Here is a 10738-nt window from a genome sequence, read left to right as displayed (position 1 = left end):
GGGAATTCTGACCCCGCACTGACCCCTGAAACCCCCAATTTGGGGGGTCTGTTCCCACACTGACCCCTGGAACCTTCCCCAATATCTGGGAATTCTGACCTCAAACTGACCCCTGGATCCTTTCCCACAATCTGGGAGTTCTGATCCTGCACTGACCCCCGGAACCCCCCAAAATCTGGGAATTCTGACCCCGCACTGACCCCTGGAACCCCCAATTTGGGAATTCTGACCCTGCACTGACCCCCGGAACCCCCCAAAATCTGGGAATTCTGACCCCACACTGGAACCCCCAATTTGGGGGCTCTGACCCCACAGCGACCCCCGGAACGCCCCCGGGACCCCCGGAGCAGCCGCTGACGATCTACGCCGAGGTGGGAGTGAAGAAACCCGGCCAGGACCCCGTGAGTGCCGGGAACGTCCCTTCCCACCCAGAATCCCGGGAATATTGGGGTTGGGAAAACCCTCCAAGGCCATCGAGTCCAACCTGGGGCCGACCCTAACCTGGTCACCCGATGTCCGGTCATTCCTTGGACACCTCCAGGGACGGCAGCTCCAAACCTCCCTGAGACCCTCCCGTCCCTGACCACCCTCTCCATGAGGAAATTCCTTCCTGAGAGGTGTCGCTTCCATCTGGGAATGTGGGCAACCCCAATTTGATCCTTTTAACCATTCCGGGCTTTTTTTTTTTACTTTTTTTTTAAAATTTTTGTCCCCAGACCGGGACCAGCGAGGCCACCCAGGAAGGAGCCACCGTCTACGCCGTGGTCTCTCCCAGGACACTGGTAGGGTCATTCCTGTGGGATCCGAGCTGATCCCAGGCTGGATCCATTTCCCCCACTCTTTTGATCCCAAACTTGGCGATTTTTTTTGGTGCATTCCACCCTTTTTTCCCCGGCAGGAGCGCCCCAGGTGCCCGGACGAGCCCGGGACTCGCACTGTTTACTCCACGGTCCAGTTCAGCCGCAGGGTGAGGCTGCCCTGGAGTGTCCCCAATCCTTGGTGACACCAAATCCGTGTGTCCCCCACCCCAGGGTTTTGGGATCATCATCCCGCCCCCGCTTTTCCCAACGGGAATTTTTTTTCCTCTTTCCTGCAGCCTTCCTCCTGCAAGAAAAAGAGGCTGGACCGAGCTTTGGTCTCCACGGCCTACTTGGAGGTAATGGAAAATCCGTGTGGTTTTTTGGGATCAAAAATCCCCCCAAAATGTCCTAAATCCCGCCCGTTTCCTTGCAGGATAACGGGGGCTACAGGCGCTTGGGATTCCCAACTGCCGCCGGCCACCAGCGCCCCTGAAACCCTGGAATTCCCATCCCTATGGAATTCTTCTCCTGGAAGCTCCAGCACCCACCCAGGGGTTTCTTTGGGATAGAAACATCCAGAAATCCGGGATTTTTTCCCCCGAGATCCAGTCCCCAGCTGCGCCTCGGAGCAAAGACTTGGGGGTGGAAAACTCTCTGGAGCTGATGGATTTGGGATTGGACAGGCGGGATCGGCGGGGAGTGGGAATTTTGTGGGGCTTTTAGGGTTCGGAATGTTTGGGAATTCGTTTTTTGGGCGCAAATACGGCTGAGCTGCGCAATAAATTGGTTTAATTAGGGTCAATTAATTGGCTGTTTAGAGCCCGAGCTACACCTCGGGCGCAGGGAGGGAGCGGGGATTGTTTGGGAGTCGGGAAGTGCCTTTTTTTGGGGTGATTCCATCGGCGCTGACGGCTGCGGGATTGGGTGGGGAAAGCTCAGGATTGGTGAAAAGGGTGGAAATCCCTTTGGAGAAGTGCTGGGAACGCCTGGGTGACAGCAGGAGCTGCGTTTTGTGGAATCAGCGAATCTCCCGATCGGAAAAGACCCTCCGGGATCAATCAGAGCCACCCCAAAACCCCGCGCTGTCCCTTGGGAGCGTCGTCCAAACCCTCCCGGAGCTCCTGGAGCCGTGGCCGTTCCCGGGGGAGTTGTTCCAGCGCCCGACACCCTTTGGGGGAAGAATTTTCCCTAAAATCCATCCCCAAATTCCCCCCCGGAGCAGCCCCAGCCCCTCCTCATCCCAACGGACGCTCCCGCCCAGCGCAAACCGACACGCGGAGTGCAGGCCACGCTCCGTCGGCAGGGCTGTAATTTATGCTAATGACCCTCATTTGCATACCGGCATTAATTTGCAGCCCCCCCCCCGCCATCCGCTTCGCTCCCCGCCGGGAATTCCGCGTCCCCATTTCCCACCCCTTCCCTCGCTGCTGGCACCGGGCACGGGGACGAAGCCGGCGGTGTCACCGCGGCGAGGTGACATCGGATCCGTCCCCTGCCCTCCCTCCCAAGGGCTGCCCATGAAGTGGGTCAGGGCTCAGCGGGGGTCGCGGGGTCCCTTTGTTCGCTGCCCCCCGAGCCCCCCGAGCCCCCCGCCCGCGGCCGGGGCCGTGCGTGGGAAGACGCCGGCGGCCGTTTGTCCCCAAGGAGGGGACAGCGGCGGTGGCGGTGCCCCGCGGGACCCCGGACAAAGGCGCGGAGTGTCGCCTGGCGGGAAGGAATCCGGCCTGGAATTAAAATCCTTCCTCTCCAGCGTCTGGCCCGGCTGGAGGGCGGCGCGTGTGGGGCAGAGGGGAGGGGGAGGGGGGGGGGGATCGTCGCTGAGATCCCACGGAATTCCGGGGTTGTTTGGGGTTGGGAAAGAATTCCAGGAGCGTCGAGTCCAAGCTGGTGCCCCAGCCCAACGTCCAGGGATCCCTCGGACACCTCCAGGGATGGCCGCTCCAACCCTCCCTGGGCAGCCCCTCCCAAGGCCTGGCTGCCCTTTCCAGGAGGGATTTTCCCAAATATCCACCCTGAGCCTCCCCTGGCACAGCTCGAGGCCGTTCCCTCTTGTGCTGGCCCCGTTCCCTGCGATCAGATCCCAAATCCTCCCTGGAAGAGCCCCAAATTCCCCCTGGATCCCCCTTTTCTCCGGGATGAGCCCCCCCAGCTCCCTCAGGATTCTCCATTCCCTTCTCCTGCTGCTCCAGCCCCGTCCCCATCCCGGGATTTCCCAGCCCCAGCTCCTTCCCACCTCCAGCATCCACAAATCCCAAAATGCCTGAGGTTTAAGAAGAATTCCAAGGTCACCGAGTCCAGCCTGTGCCCGACCCCCAAACCAACGTCCAGAGGCTCCTCGGACACCTCCAGCGATGGAAAACCCAACCCCTTCCACTGCCTGGCCACCCTTTCCAGGTGGGATTTTCCCAAATATCCACCCTGAGCCTCCCCTGGCACCGCTCGAGGCCGTTCCCTCTTGTGCTGGCCCCATTCCCTGCGATCAGATCCCAAATCCCCCCTGGCTGCCCCCTCCTGTCAGGGAGTTGTGGGGATGGGGACTCTCCGGACCCCAGTGCTGGTGGCCTCTGCTCGAGCTGGGGTTGCCCTGTGGCACATCCGGGCTCCGGCCTCGGCATGGACACAGCCCTGGGTGGGAAAACGGGAATCCTGCGCGCTGGGGACCCCCTGGAAAGGGGAGATGTAACCCTTGGGGTCAGTGTCCCGTTGGCCCTGGGATGGTTTTGGGGTCACTCTGGTGACCCGCTGGACAGAGGAGATGTGGGATCAGCGTTGCATTGGCCACCGCGATGGTTTTGGGGGTCACTCAACGTGGGGGAGAAGTGACCCCTGAGGTCAGTGTCCCACTGGCCATCAGGACGGCTTTGGGGGTCACTCTGGTGACCACTGCAAAGGGGAGAAGTGACCCCTGGGGTCAGCGTCCCACTGGCCATCAGGACGGCTTTGGGGGTCACTCTGGTGACCGCTGCGAAGGGGAGAAGTGACCCCTGGGGTCAGCGTCCCACTGGCCATCAGGACGGCTTTGGGGGTCAATCTGGTGACCACTGCGAAGGGGAGAAGTGACCCCTGGGGTCAGCGTCCCACTGGCCATCAGGACGGCTTTGGGGGTCACTCTGGTGGCCACTGCGAAGGGGAGAAGTGACCCCTGGGGTCAGCGTCCCACTGGCCATCAGGACGGCTTTGGGGGTCACTCTGGTGGCCACTGCGAAGGGGAGAAGTGACCCCTGGGGTCACTGTGGGGGCAGCCGCAGCTCCTGTAGGGCGTCATCGTGGTTTTGGGCGGTTAACGAAGAGAGAAACCGTTGGCGTCACCTCCGTCACGCGGCCGCTTCCCACTTCCCCCAAAAACCCCCTCGGACCTGGGTTTTGGGGTTCTGGGGAGTTCCGGCCTCGGGACTCCTTGGGGAGCAGCTGCCCAGCGAGGAGGGGTCCGTGGGGCTCCCACGCCCCGGTTTGGACGCGAATGTGGGGGCGACGCAGGGGCAGGAGATGGCGCCGGGGCCGGTGTTGAACCTTCTCTTCCTCCTCTTGCTGCGAGCTGCGGGGCTGGGTGAGGCGGCGCTTTGGGGTCGTGGCTCTGGGGACAGCGCGGGACCTCGGCGTGACCCGGCCTTGTCCCCACTCTCTCACCGGGTTCTTCCCACAGGGTGTCCCCCACCGGGTCCCTCCCCACGGGAGCCACCGCGCTGTGGGGGAAGGGCTGCTCTGGATGAGGTCCCAAAAAGTGGAAGGGGGGGGGGGGGGGGGGGAAAAACAGCCCCGCGAGGGGGGGGGGAAGTTTTGTTATCCTTGTGTTGCCCCTCTTAAATGTGAAGGCGGCCGGGAACAGCGGAGTTCTTTGAATTTGATTTTTAATATTTGAGGCTTTTTTGCATTTTAAATGTGTCTGGAAGGAACCAAATTCCACACGGGACGAGACCTGGAAAAGGGGGAATGTGACCCAGCAACAGCATCCTTGGTCATTTTTTTTGGCAGCCTGGCCACAGGAAGCCCAACGCTCGGAAGTGACCGGAGCTGTCGGTGGGGTGGCATTTCTGAATTCCCACACCTCCCTAAACCCCTCCAAATACTCCCAAATCCACTGGCGCTGGAAAAACCAGGTGAAAATCGCCATCCAGAGGCGGGGGGAGAAGGCCGAGTACCCCCAGAGCCTCCTCAAGGAGCGGCTGGAGCTCTTCGAGAACTACACCCTCAAAATCAGCCACCTGCGCGTCGGGGACAGCAGCGAGTACCGGCTGTACCTGGAGGACGACTCGGGCAAGGAGAACGTGGAGAGGATCCTGCTGAAGGTCTACGGTGAGTTCGGGGACGGGGAATTGTCCCAGAGCTCCACAAGGGGCTTGGGGACATTGGGATGTTCTTGAGAGGTTGTCCCAGAGGTCCCACAGGTGGACTGGGGATGTTGTGGTGTCCTGGAGGGGTTGTCCAGGTGTCCCACGGGTGGACTGGGGATGTTGTGGTGTCCTGGAGGGGTTGTCCAGGTGTCCCACGGGTGGACTGGGGATGTTGTGACGTCCTCAAGGGATTGTCCCTCAGGGGTTTTGGGGACCTTGGGATGTCCTGAGGGGGTTGTGCCAGCACCTCATGGGACCTTGTGGCATCATGGGAGGCTCGTCCCGGTGCCTCGCAGGTGGGTTGGGGACGAGGTGACATCCTGGGGGTTGTCCCAGAGCCTCATGGGGATGAGGTGACATCCTGGGGGTTGTCCCAGAGCCCCGTGGGGACCTTGTGACATCCTGGGTCCTCCTGCAGATCTGGTCCCCAAGCCCAAGGTCAGTGCCGTCACCAACGGTGACTCCCAGCGGTGCGACGCCATCCTCAACTGCTCCGTGGCCCTCCAAGAGGTCACCTACGAGTGGATCCCACCCCAAAAGCTCCCCATGAAGGGGGACCCTGTCCTGAGGGTCTCCTTCGACCCCAAGGTCGAAACCTACGTGTGCAAGGTCAGCAACCCGGTGTCCTCCAACAACGCCTCGCTGACCTACCGGCACCCCTGCAGCTGGACAGGTACGGCCACGGCCGCCCAGAGCTGCGGGGAGGGGTGGCCTTGCCTTTGGAATGTGCCTGGAGTGGCTTTGGGGGGCACCTGGGGACTTTCAAAGCGATTCCCAGAATTATTTGGGTTGGGGAAGAGCTCCCAGAGCATCGATCCAAGGTGGGGTCATCCAAAGGAATCTCCAGGGATCCCTCGGACACCTCCAGGGATCCCTCGGACACCTCCAGGGATGGCCACTCCAAGCCTCCCTGGGCAGCCCCTCCCAAGGCCTGGCCGCCCTTTCCAGGAGGGATTTTCCCAAATATCCACCCTGAGCCTCCCCTGGCACAGCTCGAGGCCGTTCCCTCTTGTGCTGGCCCCGTTCCCTGCGATCAGATCCCAAATCCCCCCTGGAAGAGCCCCAAATTCCCCCTGGATCCCCCTTTTCTCTGGGATGAGCCCCCCCAGCTCCCTCAGGACTCTCCATTCCCTTCTCCTGCTGCTCCAGCCCCGTCCCCATCCCGGGATTTCCCAGCCCCAGCTCCTTCCCACCTCCAGCATCCACAAATCCCCAAATCCCTGAGGTTGAAGAAGAATTCCAAGGTCACCGAGTCCAGCCTGTGCCCGACCCCCAAACCAACGTCCAGAGACTCCTCGGACACCTCCAGCGATGGAAAACCCAACCCCTTCCACTGCCTGGCCACCCTTTCCGGGAGGGATTTTCCCAAATATCCACCCTGAGCCTCCCCTGGCACAGCTCGAGGCCGTTCCCTCTTGTGCTGGCCCCGTTCCCTGCGATCAGATCCCGACTCCCAAGGGGGATCCCAGGAGTTGTGGGACCCTTTTCCCTCTGCCCCGTGGCGCTGGGGAGGGGTTTGGGGACCATCCCAGAGCTCCTGGTCTCCCTGTGCCTCCAGGTGAATCCTCGTCTGTCACCTCCTGCCCCACTCCCGGCGCCCTGGTGGCCCTGGGACACCTCATCCTCCTCTTCCTCCTCCTCGCCATGGCCTGAGGACACCGCAGGTGACAGCTCCCGTCACCTCCTCGCCCGCCACCACGATGGGACCAACATCTGGATGAGGCTCCCAAATCCTCTGGATGCAGGAAACGGAATCACTGGAATCGATCAATTCGTGCTCAACCCGGAATTCCTCCTCCCCCCCATCCCAAAGCCTGCGGGAGGACCCAATCTGAGCCTTTCCCGGGGTTCCCTGGGATTTTGGGGGATCCTCCCTTTTTTGGGATGGTTTTCCCTTTCCAAGGGAGGGTTTGGGGTTGGTCTCTGCCTTCCCAAATGATTCTTTGCACATTAAATTTGATGCCCAGCACCTCATTTTTAGGATTTCCTGGATTTTTCCCTGCGATGGGACATCCCACGGCTCAGGGATCGGGGGGATGATGGAAAAAGCTCTGAGATGTTTTCCCCCAGCACCGTTTTTGGGGACAAAATTCCTTTCTTTGTCCCCCAGAGGAGGGTTCGGCTCCGAAGGGTGGGACATGGATCCAGCAGGGTGGGAAGAAATCTTGGGAATGACGGAGGTGATCCCTCGGCCTCCAAGAAAAAATGGGAACACTTCCAGCTCCACCAGCCCAGCCCAAGACAGGAGAAAATCGGGGGTTTCACCTCCATAAATCCCAAAAAGCTCTACTTTAGGGGAAGTTTCCCCAGGCCGGAATCATCCAAGAGTCAAATTTCCAACCTTGGAAGATCCCAAGCGATTCCAACGCTGCCTAAGGAGCGGCTCGGGATCCTTCCTGCTCCCTGGATGAGGATTTTAACACCAAAGTTGAGTTTTCTGATGATTTAATATTTTTTGGGGGGGGTCTTGGTCCTTTCCCATATGGAGATTTCGAGTTTTTCTTCCACTTATAAAATCCAGGAGATCCAAAAAAACCTCTGGAAATTAACAAATATTGATCCAGGCGCTGAATCTCAGGCGATTTTCCAGCTGGAAAATTCCAGGCTGAGCTGATGGGGAAAAGAAAGGATTGGGGATCATTATTTCCACTTAAAAGAGGTTTTTTTTCCCCCCGGTCACTTTATGTTCCTTTTCCCACAAACTCTTTCCAAAAGGAATTTTTTCTGCGCGGTTTCGCTGCTTCATTAATTTTTCCTTCCTGATGCCAGCCAAACCCAGGTGGGGAAAATTGGTTTTTTTGTTTTTTAAAAATTTTTTGGCTTTTCTGGACCATTTCGTGGTCAAAAATCTTCCTGGTGAGGCCTGAGGCAGCTGAGCTGGTGGAGAGGTCCATGGAGAAATCCATGGAGAAATCCATGGAGAAATCCTGCCTGGCCATGGGATTTCCAGGTGGGATTTGTGCCTCTAAAAACACCCCCAAAACCCCCCCAAAATACCCCAAATACCCCCCAAAAATCCCCAAATCCCCCCAAACACGGCTTTGCCACCCCAAAATCCTTCCAAGCGCCCATTCCAGAAGTTTCCGGGAGGAACCACCACTGGTTTTCCCAGGTTTTCTCATCCTGCCCTTCCCCATCCTGTATTTTTCTGTAAACGTCTGATTTTTGGGAAATGACGGCTTTGGGTTTTTTACCTCATCAGGTGCTTTCTGAGCAGGGGGGAGGAGCCTCACAGGATGTTCCGGGTGGGTTTTTTTGGGTGGTTTCGGGTTTTTTTAGTATTCAAAAATCATTTCCCGGCAGCAAAACCTCTTGGAAAACTCCGAGCTGGGCTCGTCTGGGAAGCAGCGGGATGTGAGCTCATCCTGGGATTCCCTGAGGTTGGATTTGGGTTAAAATCCTGGAGTTTCCATCCCTGGAGGTGTCCAAGGAACAACTGGATGGTGACAAAGCGGGGTTCAGGCACGGCTTGGGTTCTTTGATCCCGGAGCTCTTCTCCAGCCTCAGGAATTCTGGAATTCCCTCTCCACACTCGGACAATTGGGAAAAAGTGGCGAAATCCGGAGAAAGAAAAAGGCAAAAAACCTCAGATTTCGAAGCTCCTCCACTAAACCCAAGATTTTCCAGCAGCAGATCCACGACTGAATTTTCCCAGCTCATTCCCAGCCATCCAGGAAGGACCATCCCCATCCCCATCGGATCCCAAAATCACCCAAATTCACCGAGAACGAGCATCTGGCTTCTCCCAGGTGAGTTTTTGGGGACCTCCCATCCTCCTCCTCCTCGCTGCGGATCCCGCGGAGCTCCAAGCTGGGAGATTCCTGGGAAATTTGGGGTTTACCCACCCCTGGGGGGTGGGGCGGAGCAGCTTTTGGGGGGACGGAGCAGCTTTTGGGATGCTCCCACACGGCCGAGAAGCTGCCCACGTCCTTTAGCGGGATCGCTTTGAAGCTTCCACCTCCCCGGAGCTGGAAAAATCCCGGAAATTCCTTCAAAACTGGATTTTTCCTCTTCTTTTCGGAGCCGTTTGAGGACCCTCCACAGGATGAGGCGACTCTGGCAGAAAAAGAAATCCATTTGCTGCTTCTTTCTGCAGCTCTGTGGGGCCGAGGCACAACCTCGCGCTTTGAATAATTTCCGACCGAAGGGAATAAAAGGCAAAGATTCGACTCATTCAGCTGCAGAACAACAGGAAATGAGAGGCCCAGGGCTGAAGATCCTCCTGTCACCACCTGGTTTGAGCCCTGGAGTGGTGGAGGCTCCGTGATCCCGGGATGGGCTCCGGCGCTTGGCTCCGGCTGCTCCTCGCCCTCGGAGCTCTTTGGGGTACGTCGGTTTTCCTCCTGGATTTTGGGGTTGTTTTTTTTTTTTGGGTGGATTTTCCTGGATTTTGGGGGTTTTTGGCGGGCTCTGAAGGGGTTTAGGACTTTGGGGTGGAGGAGCTCCGGGTGGGATGTGAGGAGCATCCCTAAAACTCTCCGAGAAGGAGGAGGGGTAAAAAGTGATGGAAAAAATTCAGCTGGAAAAGTGAAGAATTTGGGCAAATTTTAGTGGGGTTTTAAGAGCCCTGAGGAACTAATTCCGTGCCAGAGGGATTTGGGGTCCTCCAGAGGAAGATTCCCGGTGGATCGGCTCAAATCCAAGGGCGGGGAGATGGTTCCCAAGGAATAAAATCACGGAATGGTTTGGGTTGGAATGACCTTGAGGATCATGGGACAAATCCATGAAAATGGGGTCAATCCTTGGTTTTGGGGGGGTCTGGAGAGCCAAAATTCCCTCCAGGCTTCCAGCTGAAATTCCAGGATCCACCAGTGGGAGATTCTTTCCCTTTTCCTTCTTCCTTCTTCCGTCTTCCTTTTTCCTTCTTCCTTCTTCCTTTTTCTTTTTCCCTTTTTCAGTTTTTTCCTTTTCCCTTTTTCCGTTTTTTCCTTTTTCCTTTCCTTTCCGGGGTGAAACTGATGGAAAAAACACTTTGGGAAAAGTGGGGGTGGCACAACGGGGACCCTTCCCTGCTCTTGGGAGCTCCGGATTTGCCTCCTCCCCCTCCTCCTCCTCCTCCTCCTCCTGCTCCTCCCACAGTTTCCTACAAAAACAAAAGTTGTTTGCCCAGAAACGAAGGAAAAATCTGAATCAAGGAAAATCTGAATCGAGGAAAATCTGAATCGAGGAAAATCTGAATCATCGCCTTGGAATAAAAACAACAAAGGTGTTTCCGGGGGGAAAATCCTCCCCTGGGAATCCGGGGGTGTGGGAGATGAAACCCCTCAAAAATGTTTTTCCAAAAAAACAACCTGGGACCACCTCAGCCAGGAGGAAAATGGGGGATTTATCCCCGAGCCCGCTCCCAGGTGGCCGCGCTTCCCGGAATTCCGGAATTCTTGAAGCTGGGAAAGAATTCCAAGGTCATAGAATCCAACCGGGTCACCCAGAGCAGCACCCAGGGGTCCCTCGGACACCTCCAACCCTCCCTGAGCCCCTTCCAAGGCCTGGCCGCCCTTTCCAGGAGGAAATTCCACCTGGAAAAATCCTTTTACCCCTCCTGCGGCTCCTGCGAGGAAAATCCCACGGAAGCTTGGGATTTTGAGGAGCTTGAGGGATGCAGGAGGG

At 57.7% G+C, this 10738-nt stretch overlaps 3 protein-coding genes and 1 long non-coding RNA gene across 6 annotated transcripts in view; 3 read left to right on the top strand and 1 right to left on the bottom strand.

Annotated features, from left to right (window-relative positions):
- The window catches only part of LOC121660943, a 353-nt gene extending 109 nt beyond the window's left edge, over positions 1-244 (bottom strand). Inside the window, exons 1-2 of the long non-coding RNA XR_006014809.1 lie at positions 157-244; positions 33-99 (exon numbers count right to left, since the gene is read on the bottom strand). This is a non-coding gene — a long non-coding RNA (uncharacterized LOC121660943). The remainder of the gene's footprint in view (positions 1-32; positions 100-156) is intronic.
- LOC121660941 overlaps positions 1-1599 on the top strand; it is a 7366-nt gene extending 5767 nt beyond the window's left edge. For all 3 annotated transcript variants that reach the window (XM_042020554.1, XM_042020553.1, XM_042020552.1), the window contains 5 exons: positions 316-401; positions 717-782; positions 899-967; positions 1097-1156; positions 1234-1599. In XM_042020554.1, the coding sequence (XP_041876488.1) occupies positions 316-401; positions 717-782; positions 899-967; positions 1097-1156; positions 1234-1293 (341 nt within the window). In that variant the 3' untranslated portion in view covers positions 1294-1599. The remainder of the gene's footprint in view (positions 1-315; positions 402-716; positions 783-898; positions 968-1096; positions 1157-1233) is intronic.
- Positions 1600-4113: 2514 nt separating this feature from the next.
- On the top strand, positions 4114-7105 carry SLAMF8 (SLAM family member 8). The gene is made up of 4 exons (XM_042020550.1): positions 4114-4347; positions 4773-5093; positions 5550-5804; positions 6690-7105. Exons 1-4 carry the CDS (start codon positions 4287-4289, stop codon positions 6782-6784), a joined length of 732 nt encoding a protein of 243 aa, XP_041876484.1. The 5' UTR covers positions 4114-4286; the 3' UTR covers positions 6785-7105.
- Positions 7106-8785: 1680 nt separating this feature from the next.
- Positions 8786-10738, top strand: part of SLAMF1 (signaling lymphocytic activation molecule family member 1) — a 7861-nt gene continuing 5908 nt past the window's right edge. The window contains exons 1-2 of the mRNA XM_042020549.1: positions 8786-8880; positions 9228-9457. Coding sequence (XP_041876483.1) covers positions 9406-9457 — 52 coding nt within the window. The 5' untranslated portion in view covers positions 8786-8880; positions 9228-9405. The remainder of the gene's footprint in view (positions 8881-9227; positions 9458-10738) is intronic.

The sequence above is a fragment of the Corvus kubaryi genome, unplaced genomic scaffold (assembly GCF_017639235.1).
Source record: "Corvus kubaryi isolate FWS band 111438036 unplaced genomic scaffold, C.kubaryi_AGA036_p1.0 37005, whole genome shotgun sequence".
Taxonomy (NCBI): domain Eukaryota; kingdom Metazoa; phylum Chordata; class Aves; order Passeriformes; family Corvidae; genus Corvus; species Corvus kubaryi.
This window is presented reverse-complemented; position numbering and strand designations above follow the sequence as displayed.